Genomic DNA, 20,218 nt, shown 5'->3' on the forward strand with positions numbered 1-20,218 from the left:
AGAATGCCAGGAGCCCGGCATTCTTTGTGTGCACGCCGAGGTCCTGGAGGCCCTACCCTGGCCTGCCTGCTGGAGTCTTCAGCTGCCTGCCATGATTTCCCTGAGTTTATTAGCTCTGCCTCCCGTTCCCAGCAGCTCACCAGGCACATTCAGTGACCTGCCTCCTCTACCTTTGGTTAGGAACAGCTGCCCTGACCGAGGGAAACATCTGTTCTCCGGTTCTCTGATAATTCCTTCAGCGCCTAGGTGAGGCTCAGGTGTCAGGCTCGGGAGCTAGCAGCAGCCTAGAGCAGGGCTGGCGTCTTACCACCCTCTCTTCTGGGATCTCTACTCATTAGGTTTCCCCCAGTAGGGAAAAAACAGGGTCAGAGGCATAATTCCATGGCACAAAGCTTCCTTAGTATATACCAGACTCTGGATTACACACACACACACACACACACACACACACACACACACACACGAATGTCCAGTATGACGGAGGGACAAAGCAGACCGGAGAGGAAGGGAATTTTGCAGCCCTGCACTGAGTATCTACTGGAACCAGTAGTGTAAGGCCACCCACCACCTGAGCTCACCAACCAAGTCCCTCGTCCCTCTTGCTTCCGGAAAGGGAGCCACCAAAAAAGGCAAAGTCATCAGGATTGAACATGGCTGAGAACTGTGAACTGTGGATTTCCCCATCCTTTGATGGCTTTTCTTACATGTGTATGCTGACCCAAAATAGCCACTTTCCCTGTCAGTTAATGAGGTAGCAGAGATGTGCCCGGCCCCTCCCCTGCACTGCCTCTGCCTGTACTGAATACACAGGGCACAGCTCTTAATGGACCCTCCAGGAGAGGAAAGTGATTTCCGTGAGCAGAGCCCAGCGGTTCGGCCATTACACTTCTGACCCAATAAACACACTGATCAGGGTCACGTGTGTCCTGGGCCCCAGCGGCAGGCAGGCTTCTGCGAAGGGGCTTGAGACTGCGGAGCAGGTTGGATGTCCCCACCTGCAAGCTCATCTTTCCCGTCTATGTATCAAGGATGGGGGCAACTGAAAAAGAGCTAAACTCAACAAGAAATCCCCAAATCTGTTCCTAGCTATTGGCTTTGGGTCCATTGTTCCATCTGTTCACTCAGTCTACTGGACTTTGGCCCGTCCTCGGTTTGTTCATCCAGAAATGGGTGTAATAAGGTCAGCCTCAGAGGTTGGTTTGGGTGTTAAATAAACACTGGGCAGCGACAGTGGAACATGCCTTTAATCCCAGCATTCAGATCTCCGAGTTCAAGGCCAGTCTGTTCTGTAGAGAGTTCCAGGACAGCCAGGGATACAGAGAGACCCTATCTCAAAAAAACAAAACAAAGACAGATATACTCAAGTTGAGACATTTTCTCAAGTGAAGTTGTTTCCTGGCTAATGTGAGGGACTCCGGATTTCCACAAACAGGATGACTTTATTGCCCAGGGAAGGACTAAACAGAAAAGAGAAGCCAGCTTCTTTAGGACCCGGTAAGTATATAGCCAGGTCTCTGGTGACCCAGACATGGATTGTCTGCCCAGACCAACTGACAGAAGAGGACCACCTCAGCCCACAAAGCTCTCACAGAATTGGGCCCAAGGCTCAACTCTAGACCGTGGCAATCTGAGCAGTCGTTGGTTTTCCTCATTCCAAGAGCAGCTGTCTTGGCTTAGTAAAATGAAAGGTGTCTTTGCCTCTTGAAGCAGCCGCGAGGCTAAACTGTATTTATAGCGGCCTCTAGTGGCAGATTTCCAGAATAGCATGCGAAATGCAAACTTGGCAGCTGGAGGAATCTTCTCAAATTGACCTACATTCAGACTTGAAGCTCAAAAGGCCTAGTTCAAACCTTAGCCTGATCAACAAGGAAACTAAATTCAAGGTGTCCTGTGCTCTCCAAGGTGACACAAAGTCCTCATGTTCCTGAGTTCGCACATTTTGCCCGTGGTTTTAGACAAGGATCTTTAAAAAGGAAAAAAAAGAGATTTATTTATTTAATATGTGAGTGTGTTTGTATGAGTTTATGTGTATTATGTGAGTGTAGGAGCCCATGGAGACCAGAAGAGACCATCAGATGCCCTGGAGTTGACTGGAGTTACAGGCAGTTGTGAATCACCACATGGGTGCAGAGAGCTGAATGCCCGTCCTCTGTAAGAGAAGCAAGCACCCGCTCTTAACCACCGAGCCATCTCTCCCACCCAGATACAACTCTTTAATTTTCTGGGTTTTTCCCCCCCTGGAGACAGGGATCTCCCTATGTAGGCCAGGCTGGGCCTCAGACTTGCCACCACTAGCAGGGAGTCTAAATCATCAGTTTGGAAGAACAAACAGGAATCCAATTTCTCCGTGAGACCAAACCAGTTTGTCTCATCTGTCCAGAGCTGCTGGACCATCCTCTTTCCTGGCGCTCACCTAAATCACGGGAACCTATTCCACCAAACCCGGTTCTGAGGGCACGGAGTGCTTCTTGGCAGAAAGCACCCAGCTTGAACACATGTTTGTGCCAACCTTTCCTCCTCCGCCCCCCTCCAAGTGTGGTGCCGGAGGGGCCATGGGGAGGCTCAGATTGGCTCGAGGATCTGGGGGTAGGAGCCCGCTCGCCATTTGTGGGGAAAAGCTATTTTGACATATTCTGGAGATGAGGTCCAAAAATAAACGAAGCTGAGGACTTCCAGAGGGCCGAGTGGGAAAGGCTTTTGCTGTCACGCCAGCCAAAACCAGGGTCTGTGACTCCGGGTGCAGCTATTTCAGCCAACGAGTCTCCATCTTTTTTTCTGATGGAGGACGTTTTCTCTGATTCACTTAGCAATAACCTCAAAGCATTACCCAGGTGCTGGGAAGGCAGCTCCGAATAAGAATGAGACTGGGCCTTGCTGAGGTCAAAGCAGGAAGGGAGGAGGCTCTGAGGGCGGGCTCCTGGGGGATGGGCAGAGAAGCAGGGGCTAGGAGTCAGGTGTGGTGGTAGGGCATTTACCTGGCAAATAGGAGGTCCTGAGTTCTCTGCCCCAACACTTGGATGGGATGAACACTCACACAAACACACACACCTGAAGAGACATGTCGTGTTGTGGCTTTAAGGTCACTGGTACCAGAAGCTGACTTTTAAAAGTGTTTCCAGTACTGCCATGAGCAGTAGTGTGATCCCATCGAAGAGGACTGCCGTGAGTTCAAGGCCAGCCTCTGTCCCCGACCCTGTTTGGATAAGATCAGAAGTTCAAGGTCATTCCCAGCCACAGAGAGTTAAGGGCTGCCTGGGATACACAAGGACCTGTCTCAGGTAACAAGAACTACAAGGAGGAAACACGTTTCCAGGTCCCTTCACAGGGCCTGGTACTTAGTGTCCCCAAGGGGGCACAACAGGGCATTCATCTCAGCAATCAGAGTGGGGGGTGCGTAGGGGGGAAGCGCTGAACTCAGCCTGGGCTTTCTCTCCTCTTCCCCAGGCCACAAGATGCAGACTGTGGGGTCAAGAACTTACCCACCTTATGCTGTTGCAAAAATTCCCTCCTCAGGTTCCTGTTACATGACCTCTTGCCTTGCTACCTGAACTGTGGCACCTGGACCAGCAGTCACCATCTCCAGGGGCCTGAACGCTAACGTACTGAACCTGAGTGCAGACAGCCAGCTTGCACACCTTAACAGTGTGGGTGCTTGACGCTGGGCTTCTTCCACTGACTTACTTACTCCTAACCTCCTTCCTCTCTGAGTCTAGAATCTTCCCCCTACCTCCTTCCTGTCCTTTCTTGAGCCCCACAAGTTCCACAGCCCTTCCTTACTCTCCACCCAAGTCAGAAACCGGTTCCTTCCCCACCACTCAAGGTGGAAATGGGCCACCCGTACCCCACTGTCACATCCATGGTCTAACGGCTCTTTCTTACCCTGACGGTGTGGCACAGCTAACAGGTTCTGGGACATGGAGACAGGTGTCTGTACCTCAGGCTTCCTAGCAGTCACTCAAGGTTGTGTAACACTCAGATTCCCTCTCGAGGCCATGCGCTATGCCAACGGGTGGCTCCCTTGGCATGTGTGTGGAGACTTTTCTAGAAGCCAAGAACGCTGCCCGGGCTGCTCTCTTGCCCAGTCAGTATATGCAGAACCATAACCTGGCAGTAACAACCGTTCCCTTATCAGCCCGGAGCCTGTGACACAGGGATGGGTTATAATTCTGAGAGGTGGCAGATGGGTGTCTTGTGCTTTGAGAAGCAGCTCCAGGATGGCTGGAGGTCATACATTACTAACGAGTGGGGGACTCTGCACACCAACGCCATCTTCAGGGCTTGGTGGTGGGTTTTTCTCTGTGTAGCCCTGGCTGACCTGGAATTCAGAAATCCACCTGCCTCTGCCGCCCAAGTGCTGGGATTAAAGGTGTGCACCACCACTGCCCCGCACAGGTTTTCCTTTTTCTTCACTGAAAGAATAGTTTGTTTCTGTACTCAAACCCATGTGACAAATGGCAGACAATTAAGTGAACCTTTTCTGCACCCATATGGCCGCTAACTTCTATACAATGCAAGGTTTCTTCCATTGCCAGGAGAAAGAGCTTGAAGGGAAAGGCTCGTGGAATGGAACTTAGGTCACTTCCCAAAACGTACACACAATGACACACAGCACCTTAAGAGGCTCTCGGTGTGAGGAAGCAAAGCCATGCAGTGCGCTGCCTCGGGCCCACAGCAACAGGGAGGGGTGGGGGTAGATTTCCTCCCACTGCAAGGGATGACTGTGTCCCTTGGTATATCCTCCCAATCAACTGGACACACATGGGGAAGGAGGAGGAAACCTCAATGGAGGAACTGCTTTCATCTGCCCCGTGAAGCATTTCCTTCATTGCTGACTGACAAGGACGGTGCAGGTCACTGTGGGTGGTGTCATTCCTAGGCAGGTGGTCTGGGTTATTTAAGAAAGATGGCTGAGCAAGTGAGGGAAGCAAGCCAGGGAGCAGCCTCTCCCGTGGTCTCCTCTCAAGTTCTTCCTGCCCTGTCTTCCCTGGATGGCAGATTGCAACCTGGGAACAGGAATGCCGCTGCACCCCCCATCTCCACGGACAGCCAGGCGTGGTTACACATGCCTTTAATCCCAGCACTTGAGGCCAGCCTGGTCTACATAGGAAGTTAAAGCCAGCAAGTGTTCCACAGTGACACCCTGTCTCAAAAAGAAAAGAAGGCTGGGAATCCTGAACAATACCAGACCACAGCAGTGATGCAGTGATTTCAACCACCAATGGTGTTTTATTCTCAAAGTTTCTATGTATTTCATAGGTATTAACATCCTTCTTACCCCAACCCCTTCAAATCCAAAGAGAAAAAAAAAAAAAAAAAAAAAAAAAAAAAAAAAAAAAGCCAAAGACATCATGCATAAAAACCTTTTATCTATTTTTTCTAAAGACCTAGAACATGTCACTTCCTGTGGGGAGGCCTGTGAAGGCCTGGCCCTGTGCTCACTAGAGTCTCACTCCCTCCCGGGGGAAAAATGGCCAACGCTTCTGCTTCCTCCCGGAGATTCATTGCCCAATCATTACACACTATCACCCCCACTTGACACCTTCTTAGCAACTTGATTGTTGGATGCATTTTTCATTTGGCAACGATTCAATATGGCTTTGCGTGGGATGTTTAGTGTCAGAAGCAGCAGTATCGGTACTCAGGCCCAGAGGGGAGAGAGGGAGAGAGAGAGAGAGAGAGAGAGAGAGAGAGAGAGAGAGAGAGAGAGAACACTGTGCATATTCCTGGAAGAGCTCAGGCTGGAGGCTGAGCAGGGCTATGCAGCCTGCTTTTCAAGTCTGTGACTGTTGGCCAGAATACAAATGTCCCCAGAGACGACCCTCTGTTTCAGAGTAGGTATGCATGATGCTGAATCACACGGCACTCCGTCATCCAGAAAACAGCTCACTGGGACCTGAGCCTACTGGAGACAGCAGCCCATCTACCCAGAAGGGTAGGCCTTGAGGATCTTCACGTCATCCACAGGACGGTCCTGGGAGTTTGTCTCCACCATGCCCACGCGGTTCACCATCCCTATACCCTGGCACACTCGACCAAAAATGGTGTGCTTGCCGTCCAACCACTGCGTGGGGGCCAGAGTCACAAAGAACTGGCTGCCGTTGGTGTCTGGTCCTGCATTGGCCATTGCGAGAATCCCAGCCCCTGGGGGATGAAAGGAGAGAGAAGAGCATGAGCAGCTACCCCTCCAGCTGGCAGAGTCGCAGCCCTGTGGCAGAGACAGACGCCACTCTCTGTCACCGCTGGCAGGACCCACAGCAGTCCCTTCCAGCACCACCCCGGTTGCCTTGATGCCTCTGGTCTCCATCCTTCTCCAGCTTAGTGCTGTGCCTCACTAACCACTGGCCCACCTTACCCACTCAAGAGCTCAGCAAGGCCTTCCTTTGCTGGAGGAAGCTCCAGACAGCCTTTGCTTGGTGACATTTAACAAGTGCCCAGAACACAGACCATGCTCAGATCTGTAAGGACTCAAGAGGCACTGTTTTCTTTCATCTGCCAGGGCACTCGGTGGCGCCACGGCTGGGCAGCTGTCTGGCACCGATCCATGGTGTCAGGCACTCACCTTGAATCACAGCCAAACGAGCAAGCTTTCACTATGCACTGTCTGCCCTGCCCATCCAGCCCGATTACACACTTACCAGTGAACTTCAGGTCTGGATGAAGTTCATCTTCAAACTGTTTGCCATAAATAGATGCACCACCTCGACCTGTCCAATCAGAAGACAAGCAGTGAACTGCCCAGTCTACCTCACCACAAGCACAGCCTGAGGTCAAAGGACACTGAGTCCAGGGATGGGAAAGGCGGTGGGTGCCGACCCCCCAGTAGACACATTACATTGTCCCAGTCTCTGGCCTCAAGCAGGAAAGACAATACCATTTGCTTGTTAACATTCACTGTTGACAATGTGCAGGAAACAGAATAAGGGCAGTGGTACCCGTGTGTCTCCCCTCTACAGAAAACCTCCACTCACGACCGACAGGAAACATGTTTCCAAGTATCTCAGCAAGAGTGCCCCAGCCCCTAGGCCAGTGCTAGCCCACCACAGACACAGCTAACCAGCACACTGCCGACCTAGCTTCTGCCCACAAATCCCGTTGCCTCCCCTAGGTGAGGTGACAGAAAGGGAAAGTTATCAGCTTAGGGAGGAGCAGGGGTGGCACCGAGACACACAGTGGTCGCAGCATCGCATGGACACAGTGCACGGAGAAGACAGACTTGTGGCCTGCTAGCAACACCACCACCAAGTCCAGTACGGTAGGCGTGGTGCTGGGCACCTAAGCCCACCCAGGATGCTGGGCATGGTGCCGAGCGCGGAAGCTTGGGCAGGTTTTCCTTGTAGAGCAAAGGGGCATAAATGAAACTGGACATGAAAGCCCACACATGTAACTCCTGCATTCTGAGGGCTGAGGCAGGAGGCTGATGAGTTCAAGATGAACCTGAGTTGCAATAACAAGAACTTGTTTCAAAGAAAGGAAATATGGTGTTCACATAGAAACACCTAACAGGAGGCAGGCTCTCACCAGTGCAGTGAAACCTCAGTCTTCCACCTGTGCCCAGCTCCTGGATAACAACTCAGAGGCTTATGTTTTTATTAATAAATGCCTTGCCCTTGTTCCCCTTCTAGCTTGTAACTCAATGAACTCATATATACTATTCGGTGTCTGCCACATGGCTGGTTACCTCTCCTCGGTTTCATATTTCAACTTCCTCTGAGTCTGATGGCCTGTTTCCCAGAGTTCCTCTCTCTACTGGATGTCCCACCTTCTAATCCTGCCTCAGCTTATTGGCCATCAGCTTTTATTGACAGGTGATGCTTTTACACAGTGTGCAAGCGATTATCCCTCAGAGCAGGCACACAGTAGCTGTGGTGCCCAAGCTTCTGCCCGGCACCGTCCTTCCACAGCAATCACTAATTAAGAAAATCCCCTACAGGCCTGGCTACAGCCTGACCTTATGGAGGCATGCATTTTCTCAGTAGGGGCTCCCTCCTCTCAAGTGCCTCTGGCGTGTGTTAAGTTGACAGAACACTAGCCAGCACAGAAGCCTGAAAGCCACCACATAAAAGCCACTACAAATATTAAGGTACAGGCCAGTCAAGAGTAGCACACAGTGAAGTATAAATAACCAAGGAGACAAGAGGATGGCGCATAGGGGACCTTCCATCTCTCTGCATCTTGGGACCAACTGGCTGGGTTTTCCAGAATACCGTTTACTCAAGAGCTCACACTCTTTTCATAACCCTGCTCAACCCTGCGGGGTTTACAGAAAAGGCCAGCAGGACACCCCATGCTGACACTCCTGAAGAAACATGGAGTAGGGGAGAGGCAGCCACGAGTGTCCTCAGCAATGGATCCCTGTGCAGACACTGCTCAGTAGAGCCAGCGCCAGGCACAGGCCCCACAGGCTGGGGGTGGGCTGGCTGTGGTGGGCTTAGAGCAGACAGTCCCTGGGCCAGACTGCTAACCAAGTGACATGCTTCTGGCCTCTGTGAAACATGAATCCAACATACAGATTGCAGATACATAAAAGAGGGGAAAAAAAAAACATGACAAACTTCAAGGGCCTCCGCTGACCAAGAAACACACGCAGCAAATCCCATTCCCAGTCAGACCCCACTTGCCAGCCCCAGGCCCCCACGGCCCCTCTCAATCGCCAGCAGCTGCTTCGGAGGACACCATTTCCTCACCAGCAACCTCTACCCCACCAGGAGTCACATGATCACACATCACGGTCACATGGCTCCTTTCTGTCACTGCAGATGCTGGTAGCCCTAAACCAAGCCTGCGCTATACAGACAGACATGCAGATGAGACACCCAACTCATAAAATCAAATAAATTTAAAGAAAGGGGTGTGTGCGTGGAGCACCCCTGCAAGTACTCGCTCACCTCGCCCCGGGTCCTCCCACACTTTCCCACATCAGCCTGAAACATTTGGGTTTGGGGGAGGGTCTGCGCACCACCATGCTGCACATGCTGGATCCTCCTGCCGCAGTCCCTTGTGGTGTTTAATGGTTCCTCTGAAGCCCTCACAGCTTCAGGCTTGCCTTGGCGTCTGTCTTCTCTGACTGTCCACTCTGTCGCCCAACCCTTGTCAGCTAATGCTTTGCAAATGTCTTCTGGAAGATGTTTTTAATTACATTTACTTATTATGTGTTCATGTGTGTGTATACTCTCTACAGTGCCCAAGCGGAGATCAGAAGTCTGTTTTCTCCCTCCACTTTGCAGGCCTGAAGGATCGATTAGCAGGCTTGCTGGCTCAGCGGGCTTGCTGGCTCAGCGGGCTTGGTGGCAAGCGCCCTGACCAGTGAGTGCAGCCCCCTTGCCATCTCGATGGTTTAAGGGGAATCTGTGAGGCACAGAAGTGTTTACAGATGACCTGTCTGTTCTTAAAGATAAAGACACCTGCCTCCTGACGGGCAGGAGGTGGCTCTGGCCACTGATGCCAGCACTCAGGAGGCAGAGGCAGCTGGATCTGAGGCCAGTCTGGTCCACAGAGTTAAGTTTCAGGGTTTCAGGACAGAGAAACCATTTGAAAAAAAAAAGGAAGGAAGGAAGGGAGGAAGGGAGGCAGGCAGGCAGGAAGGTATGTTGAATGCTAGCTGGGATGCTGGCATAAGCTATTGGACTGTGTGCTACTCTCAGTAACAAGTCTAGATAGAACTTCATCTGCTTGCCAAGACCACATGAGAGACTGACTGTCTTACTACCAAACAGCCTGCTGGCCCTCTGTTCTGGACCCGTGGCATCCTAGACTGGTCCTGGCCTCACCTGTGGCCAACAAATCATCGTGTACAGTAAACCATCTTCTCCACGCCTCAGCTGAAGAATGAGATAAATAAACACAGCTATCGTTCTAAGACTCTCCAGTATCTTCTCCCCACAATCCTGCCCCCTGAAACTCCCAAGAGGAACAGACTGACGTCGAAGGCATGACACATGAAGCGTGGGCTGACAGGAGTTACTATGCCTGGTGTGACTTGTCCCCATCCTACCCATGACAAGCAGCAGATTCATATCCAGGCCAAAAAGAACCATGGTGGGCAGCAGCCTATAAGGAGGGCCACATGGCACCCATATCAGGTCAGCTCATCAATCAGAGCCCCTCCTCCCCTATGGGGACAAAACCTCCAATAAACACTTCAGGTCACTCTCCCCACCTTCCCTGGCCTCAAACACAGGGCAGCTCCTTTGAGGCCGGCTGAGGCTGATGGCCCAGTTCTGTCTTACAACATAAACAAGCCTGTTAGGTCACTGGAGCCTTCTGTAGCAACACAGCCCAGCCCTCTCTCCTTAGCATTTCCCTGTGGCTGTTTCTCATCTTTCTTCAAAAGCAGCTGTGGGGCCTCTCACTGTTAAGACACAAGGCCAAGATCAAAGGCCAGAAGCTGAGAGTGGCAGAGAGAGAGAAAGCAAGCTCAGGTTTATACCGTGGGAGAAACAACACAGCCATGACCGCTGCCATGTTTGTTAGAGCCCAGAGCACCCCATGACACACCCACTTAGTAACAACAGACACCATCTCAGAAGTCAGTGAAGTCACATGGGAAGCCAGCACAGGGATGCTGAGCCCACAAGCAAGGGAGCCATCTGCCTTTGGCCATCAGCCTGGCCTGCTCCCCTCCCTCCCTCCTCCCGTCACTGACACCCCTATGAACTGTCAGATTACCCACCATAAGTACCCAAGGCTACCCCTATAAGGCAGCCCACAGCTACAACTGTTCTGTCTCACCTCTCCCTTCCTGTCAGCACATCATTAGTATTTTCTATCTTAAAATCGGAACAAACCCCAGCTCCACAGTCCCTCAATGTCCTATGTCCCCTTCACAGGAACAGGCTTATCTCCTCTCCACTCTCTCATTACTTCCTGAGGACTCTCCACACTCGTCCACGGCTCCCCAGGCCTCCCTTGGTCCCCAGCAGCCTCTCATGGCTGGTGTCACCCCCTCCAAGACTTCCCAGTGTTTCCCTGTTCCTGCAGCCCCTTCTCCACTGGCCTACGGTGCCCTGAGAACGCACCTCTTCTCCTCCGGTTCTCTCCCTCGTAAATCTCTGAACATGCCTGAGTGTCTGCTTCCCAGGGATCACACTAACCCTGGGCCAAACTACAACCATCCAGCTACCTCTGGATCCCAGCCCTGCTTGGCTCTCCCACATTCAGGCAGCTTCTTCCTGGAGCAGCTGGAGGGTCCTACACTGCCTTGCTTCAATCCCTCCTGTGCGTTTCACCACATTCAGGACTAGATCCACCATCCAGATCACCATTCCTGAGGACAATCTGTGGTCACTGTCCCCTCCCTGCCTCATTGGCCCCTAAACTGTCTTGGCAAGCATCTGGGTCTCCAGCCTCTAACTGGCATTCCCTCTGGCGTGTTCCTGCCCCAACCCTGGTACTCAGAGCTCTAGTCAACCTTATCAGAGCGGTCTTTCCTACACACACTACCGACAGCACTGCTCCGCCCTCGAGCCCAGCAGTGTTCAACAGGGGTTGGCTGTGGTCCTGTGGATACTGGATAATGTCAGGAACAGTTTGGGTTGTCATAACTGAAGGGTCTATTATCTAGCAGGTGGATGCCAGGCCAGCTGCTTCAATTGCCAGTCCAGCCCACATCAGAACCATCTAGCCTTACCCGATAATGCCAAGGTGGAGACGCCCTGCCCTCTCCCCAGCAGGCACTATTTTCTAGTCACCTGACAGTACACAGATCGGCTCACCTGCTGCCTTCTCGTCAGGGCTATCTCTCTGCTGGACTAGCCAGGCCCAGGAAGGGAGTCTAGCAGGTACCTGTGAAATGCTAAGTCAATTAACCAAAATAAATAATCTTTTGAATTGTTTCTGTGCCAGCTACTTTTCCAACATGAGTCACTTAGCTGTCACAATAACCCTGGGAGGAATGGACAGCCGTGTTCTCCATCTCCTGACAAGAGCTCTGTAAAGTTACCTAACCTGCATGTGTGACAAGTGACCATGTGGGGCCAGGACTCAGGTCTAAGCACACTGGGGCCCACAGCACTGCCTGGCACCTGGACGTGACCCTCCCTTGCCACCCATCCCAGCTGGACTCAGCTTCTCAGGTATTTTATTTCTTTCTCCAGTCACAAGGGTCCCAGTGACAAGTGAAACCTGACCATGCTGGATCGACCGGCGCCCTTGGTTGGTGGTATCTGCATTAACTGGCCCACCTTACCCTGACCCCATGCCTTTCCCCACTGATGAATCTGTCTAAACTGCTCCTCTCTTGTTCCCTATAGGTGGAGTTCAGAGATGTGTGACATTCAACTACAGTCTCAAAGTATGAACGGTTGATGGGATTTTGTCACGGGACCAAGGACTCTAGGACGGCAGGCTCTCCTCCATACTGCTCTCCTCCATACTGCCCTGCAAGTGTATCAGAGCACCCTACCCTTGGCTTCCCAAAAGTTAAGTTCTACAATTCCTTCAAGACCCGCCCACAGGCCTCCCCTCTGGCCTAACTCCACTCCATTGGACCAATCCCCTCATTATGATACACGCAGCCTGCCTGACACACACAAACCATGGGACACTAGGTCAAAGTCGCACAGTCATAATCTCACCCCTTTCCTTAAACAGAACAGCTTGTTTCCTGTGGGGCCGAGAGCTTCGAAAGGGACAGAGAAGCCTGGGCTTCCGTGTTTTAACACTCCTCAGAGGCCCTGGAATGCAGCAGGAGACCCAGTGGACTGGAGCAAGTACTTGCTAAACGAGTGAAATTATCAGTGGCCTACTGCTCCAAAAGACAGGTTCTGTGTGCTCCTGGGGCTACCAAGGAGACTGACAGAAGAGAGGGGCCGCCAAGCCCTGGGATCATGTGTGATCCAAGGCCAAAAACAGAGCAAGATGGCCTCACAGAGGCACCTGGCAAGCGGCGGGTCCTAACTGGAGGTGAGGAAGGGTAAACAGAAACAAATCAAAGGCTCACAGAAAGCTCAAGAAAGGGCTGGTGGGGTTACTTATTTCAATGTGGACAGTGTTCAGTGTGAAATACAGGAAGTCAGAGGGCATCTGCTGAGGACAGGTTCAAGGAAGATCACGGGATGAAAGGCTCCTGAGAAGCTAGGCTGCAGGCAGTGGAAATGGAGACATACACCCAAGTTGCTACCTCCAGTGTTACCTGCTATCTACCCAAAACACCTAGAAAAACCATGTCTTCGTGGGCGGGCAGGTGGGCTGGCTGGCTGGCACGCTCTAGTGCCCGGGTGTGGAGGGCTGTTACCTCCTGCTTGCTTTTCTCACAGACCTGTTGTCAGGCTGGGCAAACATCTGTTATACCTGAAGCTGCAGCTTTATTGAAAATCTTCTGAGTGCTTCAATTTCATTAAAAGTACATCATAAAAATGTGACATTAGAAAAGAAATGTGCCATCACACGGAGGGCACCACACCAACAGTTCACTTCTGAGTCGCTTCCACTCACTGAGCATGGACTCTCAGCACTGTGGTACAGATAAAATTCATCTCATTATAGTAACGAGAAGGAGAGAGTGAGGCACCCACTATGCCGTACGTCTTTAATCCTAGAACTCGGGAGGCAGAGGCGGAGGCGGAGGCAGAGGCGGAGGCAGAGGCGGAGGCAGAGGCGGAGGATCTCTGTGATTTCAGAGCCAGCCTGATCTACAAAGCAAGTTCCAGGACAGCCAGACTACACAGTAAAACCCTGTTTCAAAAAACCAAAAGTCAAGAAGTCAGGAATCAATCCTGCCTCAATACCCAATACAATGAACAAAACACAAGGATTTTTCCCCCACAAGGCAAAAATAGAGAGAAACAAAGAAACATCCTGGTGTGACCACACACACCTCTTAACCCTAGACTCGGAAGGCAGACAGGCAGATCCGCGAGTTCCAGGCCAGCCAGGGCTACACCTGCATGTTAAATTATAGGAAACAAATATTTCTAAAATTCTGAAGAAATGTCTAAGGAAAGAAAGACTCTTGTCCCTGTACAGCCTAGAGGACTGAAGCAGAGCCAGGCCTCAGAAGCCCTCCACCTTGCAGTTCTAAAAAGCCAACAGAGGGCGCCAGCGAGCAGCCAAGGGCAGAAGTTCATTCATGCCACCCAGCATATGTGGCAGGGCTAGCTGCCTTCCAGGGTTATACTTGGGGGATGAGTCGGGAACCTGGAGTAAGGACAGAGAAACCCTGGGACATAATATACTGGAATCTGGGAAGACAAGAGAGAAGCTAGCCTGGCCACAAGGAGCTCCCAATTCCTTAATTCCTCTTCAGGCTGGATGCAGTAGAGAGCCGGCAACCTTGAATCCACAGTGGGGAAGACACATGGCCCCAAATAGAAACAGCAGGAATCTGCTTACATTGTACCCAAAGGAAAGCCAGGTGGGGACACATGGTGCTGATACCCCCAGGAGAGAGGGCATGGGAGGCACGGGCAGACCACAGCAAATACAAGGACAGCCAAGCAAATACAAGGACAGCCAAGGACGGGGGGGGGGGGGGGGGGGGGTTCTTCAAGCTGTGAAGCAGAGGAGAGACCCCAGTGAGTCAGCAGCTCGGACAGACAGACTGGAATCCAAAGGACCAACAAAGACCTGCTGCAGCTACTGAGCAACAGAAACTTCTAGAACAGACACAACTGAAAAGCAAACGGGACAGAGTGAAGGTCGGTCCGAGGGCTACAGGAAGGCAGGAAGACAACCATTCACCAACAAACAGACACGACGAGAAAGGCACGGCACAGCACTTCCCGGAAGGCAGTAAGCATGACAGGGAAATGCTCCCACAGGCTAACTCACTGACTGGAGGGAAATGCATCTGGCCTCGGATTTCCTGAAATTGTGTTCAAACCAGAAGGCAATGACTAGAATTTTCTAAAAAATATCTGAGGGGATGAATGCGGCCCAAGAACGTGGTCCTTGTAATAAAAGGCCTGAGACGGGACCCTGACCAGGGAGATAGCTCGGCTGCACAACGGCTACCACGCAAACTTGCTGACCCGAAGTAGGTCAAATCATCAAGTGATGCGGCGGTGGCCCATCTGTAATACAATGGGACACGGAAACAGAAGAATCTGACAGAAGCTTCCGGGACAGCTAGCCTGGAACAGACAGAACAGCCAAGTGAGAAGCTGAGAACCAACTCCAGAAAGGTCCTTGGACCCAACATGAACACTGGGAGTTACGGGTACTTAATTTTCGGGGGTGGGGCAGGGATGTAGAGACATACAAGTGCATTGTGCATGCACGTGGAGGTCAGAGGTCGACATCTGGTGTCCTCCTGGACTGTGCACTGTCCTGCCAGATTTCCCTCTGATTCCGCGTTCATTTACAACTACAGACTCCATGCTATCTATCCATAAGGATTCTCAAAAATTTCAACGAAACCCTTTACCAAGCTCTTCCAAACCTGCCTCTCACTCCACACACAGGCAGAGGCCTCAGAGACACCGTGACCATCTTCTTTCACGCCATCTGTTTTGTGTCAGCAATTTCAACACAACTCGCTGGGCTGGGGCCGCAGCGGCGGTGGTACAGTCGGAGCAGGGGACTCACCACCTTTTCATCAGCTGCCTACTCGGCTGTGTATGCCTACCCTGGATGGAAGCGGCCACTCCCTGATCTGGGCCTGCGCTCTTTTCCTTTCCCCTTCATGGACTCTCCAAGCAGCAGCCAGAGTGATGCCTGAAAGTACGGACCAGATCCTACCACTTTACTCAAAGCACAGCAGTGGACATACTCAGGACACCCGGTCTATCCTTCCTTCTGTAAGGTCTACACAGGCCCCCGTGGGCTCCGCCCAGCTCTCTCTAGCCACACATCTTTTCTAACAGCGTCCCATGGAGGCCTTGTCCGAGAGCAGGTGCATGTCTCTGCTCATTTGCTCACAGCTATATCCCTAGAGCTTAGAGTCACGGACACAAAGCAGGTCCACATCCGTCTGTTTCTGTTTTATTGTTTTGCAGCATGGATTCTCTATGTAGTTCTGGCTGTCCTGGAGCTCACTTGTACACTAGGCTGGCCTCAGACTCAGAGATCCACCTGCCTCAGACATCTGTCAAATGAGTGAGTTAGAATAAAGAAACACAGAGATATATTCTCCAAGGCCTGTTTTTCACTCCTGACTGAACCAATTCCATCCCACTCCATCTCACCCCATGAGTATCATCTGCTCAGGAGCAAAGATTGCTCCCCAGTGAATTACACACATAGCTCTGAGGGCAGGAACCGTCAGCAGAATCGGAGAACTAGAGCCAGCCAGCGTGTGCCTGCAATCCAGCAAATGCCAAGTGGAGGCAGGAAGATCAGGAGTTTAAGGACAACCTGGGCCAGGCAGTGGTGGCGCATGCCTTTAATACCAGCCCTTGGGAGGCAGAGGCAGGTGAGTTTGAAACCAGCCTGGTCTACAGAGTGAGTTCCAGGACAGCCAGGGCTACACAGAGAAACCCTGTCTCGAAAACAACCAAAAAAGGACAACCTGGGCTACACTGATACCCTGGTGGTGGCGGTGCTGAAGGGGCCTGGGGGCTTTCGCCAGCCCTGCACCCACCCTCCTCAGGTCACTCTCTACCCACAGGATCATTCTTGAGTAAAAAATTCTCAGAATGTGCTGACTGATGGTCACCTGACCCTCTGCAAAGTCCCAGGTAGAGTTCAGAGGCGTGTCATGCTTGCTAGCCAATAGATTTAAAGTTCAATATGCTTTGCCAATAAGTTTGAACTGTAACCTTGCTACTATAACCTGTGCCCCTAAAAAGTATAAAAACTGCTCGTAATAACCATTTGGGGTCACCTAGTCACCCCACCTTGAGGGACTAATTGAAGGTCGACCTTATGTGCAGGGAAATAAACCTCTTGTTTTTGACTCAATCTGCATCTCGGTGTCTCACTCGGGGGCACCTCGCAGTAAGTACCACTGACTTACTGATGCAGCCCAGTGCTGGAGGTGGGTAGCGGATGCTACTGAAGGCTCAATCAGTTGGGTGCTTGCCCAGTATACTTCCAGTGGCAGCAGAGACCCCAGCACTGGGGAGGTAAGGGCTTGAAGGTCAGAGGATTAGATCCTTCTCAGAGAGTAGGAGGCTAGAAATGCAAGCTGTGGCCGCCTTACCATCCAGTTGTGTCAGAATGAGATTTAACCGTACCTGTGCCTGTCGGGTCACCACCTTGGATCATGAAATCCTTGATGATCCTGTGGAACTTGGTGCCGTTGTAGTAGCCCCGCCGAGCCAGCTCGGCAAAGTTCTTGCAGGTCTTTGGCGCGTGCTTCCAGTACAGCTCCAGCACAATGATCCCCATGCTGTGGTGTGATAGAACATAGGCCAGGCGGTAAGGCCAGAGCAGGCGGTGGCTCCAAGACTCCTGCCTCCTGCTGTCTGACCCTGTACCCAGAGTTCACACTCTGGGAAACAACAACCCATGAAGCAACAAAGCCTCGGCCAATCACCTGAGTGTGACACTCGGGACAGCTTCTGGAATATGTACATTCTAAGCAAAACGACCATAAAACAAGCCAAGATTCTAAGAGCATATACTGATGCTCTGAAACTAACCCTGAATGAGGAAAAAGGCCCATGTCATCTGCAGCTGTAATAAGACATTAAAGTGTGAGTTTATAGACATCTGCATCAGTCTGGGGGCTGGGGGGAGTGGCAACTGACCAGATAAGAGGCAGGATGTTCAATAAGTGTTTTCTAACTTACATTTTTTTGATCATGTCAACATATCACTGATTAAAACCAAACTTGAATAGAAAAATGAAAGCAGCTTGTGCGTTAAAGAGTGGGTCAAACAGGGCTGGAGACGACTCAGCTGCTCTGCTAAGAGACACAACACAGACTGCTCTTCCAGAGGTCCACACTTCAGTATGTCCACATACACCCAGTGTGAGTGCTTTTATTCTCCTCTCTTAGTACCTTTATAGGATAAGACAGAAGCAGGAGACAAGGCAGGGGCTCCTGTTGTATGTCACCCACTGAGCTCTGGGGATTCAGTAAGAACTGAGCTGATCTGTATGGCCCAGGTTCAGGAGGTCCAGCAGAGTGAGTACTCTGGCCTGTGCCTTCTTCATGTCTACACTCAGAAGACAGGGGCAGACCAAATGGGGCTAAAGTCAGTAGACGAGCTGACCAGGCTCCAAGCAAGGTTCCTTTCAACCACTATGAAAATCAGGTTGCAGGTGCATCTGTAAAATGTAGCATTTCTCTGCTAAAACTGGAGGAGTGTATGTGACACAAAGCCTTCATGATAGGAGGTGCTAGCAATAGTAAATGGAATGCAATCACACACAGGGGGTGGTGGTGGTGGTGGTGGTGGTGGTGGTGGTGGCATGGCACTAGTAGGTGGCTTAATTATAATTATATGTTAGGTAAGCATTCTATTCAGCCCAGCCCAGCCCCCCCCCCCCCCACTGTTATTGTCTTTTGTTTTGAGACAGGGTTTCTCTGTGTAGCCCTGGCTGTCCTTGAACTCAGAAATCCGCCTGCTTCTGCCTCCCAAGTGCTGGGATTAAAGGCGTGCGCCACCACTGCCTGGCCACCCCGGACTTCTGATCCTCCTGCTTCCACCTCCAGAGTGCTAGGATTACAGGCATGTGCGACCACACCGCGTATTTATGGTGCTGTAGACAGAGCTCGGGGCCTCGGGCATGCTAAGCCATATCCCCAGCTCAAAGATCACTCTTGGATGGTGGGGAAAAGAAATCTTCCTCTACTTTCAAAGCAATTTGTTCAGACCACTCTGCTGCTTGTCCCGTGGTGTTTACACATCCGTCTCCTTCACCATAATATACTATTTTATCTAGATTTGTGTTTTCAAAAGTCCAGGTCCTACGTATGCATGGCTTGTATGCTCAACACACACTTGTTGAGAGTGAGTGAGTGAATGAATGAAGATGGATATAGGTAAATGAACTAATGAACGGCGTGGAAACAGGACAGCAGACAGAAGTAGCAGAGGTCTTCCGCGATGCTGAGGGGCTCCCCTGAGGTCCCTTCAGAGCTCACAGGTACTCCCGGCCGCAGCTCCGTGAGGGTAACCTGCGAGCCAGGCCGGCCTTTCTTAACCTGGCCGCTGCGGCACGAACCCGCGACTCCTCGGCCAATTCCTCCCTCCTCCAACTCTTACCTAGTCTCCAGGTAGACGTTGGGCGGCTGCCAAGTGTCTGGGGGTATCGCCGCCATGCTGAGAGAAGGTATCTCCCGGGCAACCATTACTTCCGGCGGGGACCTGTCCCTGGTGCACACTTCCGGTTTCCGCCGACCAGCCGGTTTGGATGATAGGATTTAGGACGCGGGGATAAGGATGGCAAAGGATCCTTCTTTGGAGGCTGTGAAGGAAGTTGCAGTCGAGATGCTCTGTGCAAGATCCTCCAGAGGAGATTCGCGCCACGCTCTGGAACAGTGATTGGTCTGTTTGGGCACGGAAGGCGGGAACAGTCTTCTTCACTCTGATTGGAGGGCTGTCCAAACAGTGAAGAATTTCTTGGTTCCCAGACTTGGATGGCTCAGAAACCAGCCATACTACTTACCATGTAGCCCTGGCTGTCCTGAAACTCATTATATAGACCAGGCTGGCCCTGAACTCGTAAAGATCCTCCCGCGTCTGTCTCCCGAGTGCTGAGGATTTAAGGCGTGCACCACCACGCCCAGCGTCTATTCCTTAAAGCCATCCTGTGGATAATAGGAGTCCTGTTTTTAAGAGGAGAAAACTGAGACTCTGCAGTTACGTGCCATGTGGCAAATCTGATCCTACAGACTCCAAAACCAAGGAGGGTGTGGAAAGAGGGAAAGGCTGGGAAGAGAAGGTGGTGGCGCACGCCTTAAATCCCGCTGGAGCGGCAGAGGCAGGGGGATCTCAGAGTTCAAGGCCATCCTGGTCTACAGATCGAGTTCCAGGATGGCTAGAGCTACACAGAGAGACCCTGTCTCAAAACAAACAAACAAACAGAAGACTGGCTTATAAAGTTGGCACCCCAAAGTTGTTCAGAGTGACAGGAGAAACGAAAAGTTGAGAGGTCTAGAGGGAAGACAAGACAGAAGTGGGATGAATAAACTAGTCTCCCTGGGGCTGGAAATGCAGGCCAGTTGGTAGACTGCTTGCCTAACCGGGCTTAGTAGGTAAAGTACCCGAGTTTAGGTCTCCAGGACCCATGTAAATGCCAGGCGGATATGCGCTTGTGACCTCAGCAACCAGGAAAGCAGAGACCATGGGGAAGAATCCACGGAGCTGGCTAGCCATCCAGTCTAGCCCA

The 20,218-nt window shown here is 51.6% G+C and overlaps 1 protein-coding gene across 1 annotated transcript; it reads right to left on the reverse strand.

Annotated features, from left to right (window-relative positions):
• Positions 1 to 5,206: 5,206 nt before the first annotated feature.
• LOC117701422 (peptidyl-prolyl cis-trans isomerase-like 1) lies at positions 5,207 to 19,324 on the reverse strand. The gene is made up of 4 exons (XM_034493123.2): positions 19,093 to 19,324; positions 17,112 to 17,266; positions 6,636 to 6,704; positions 5,207 to 6,141 (listed from the first exon to the last, which is right to left on the reverse strand). Exons 1-4 carry the CDS (start codon positions 19,176 to 19,178, stop codon positions 5,921 to 5,923), a joined length of 531 nt encoding a protein of 176 aa, XP_034349014.1. The 5' UTR covers positions 19,179 to 19,324; the 3' UTR covers positions 5,207 to 5,920.
• Between the last annotated feature and the right edge of the window lie 894 nt (positions 19,325 to 20,218).

Source organism: Arvicanthis niloticus, unplaced genomic scaffold (genome assembly GCF_011762505.2).
Source record: "Arvicanthis niloticus isolate mArvNil1 unplaced genomic scaffold, mArvNil1.pat.X pat_scaffold_1056_arrow_ctg1, whole genome shotgun sequence".
NCBI lineage: Eukaryota > Metazoa > Chordata > Mammalia > Rodentia > Muridae > Arvicanthis > Arvicanthis niloticus.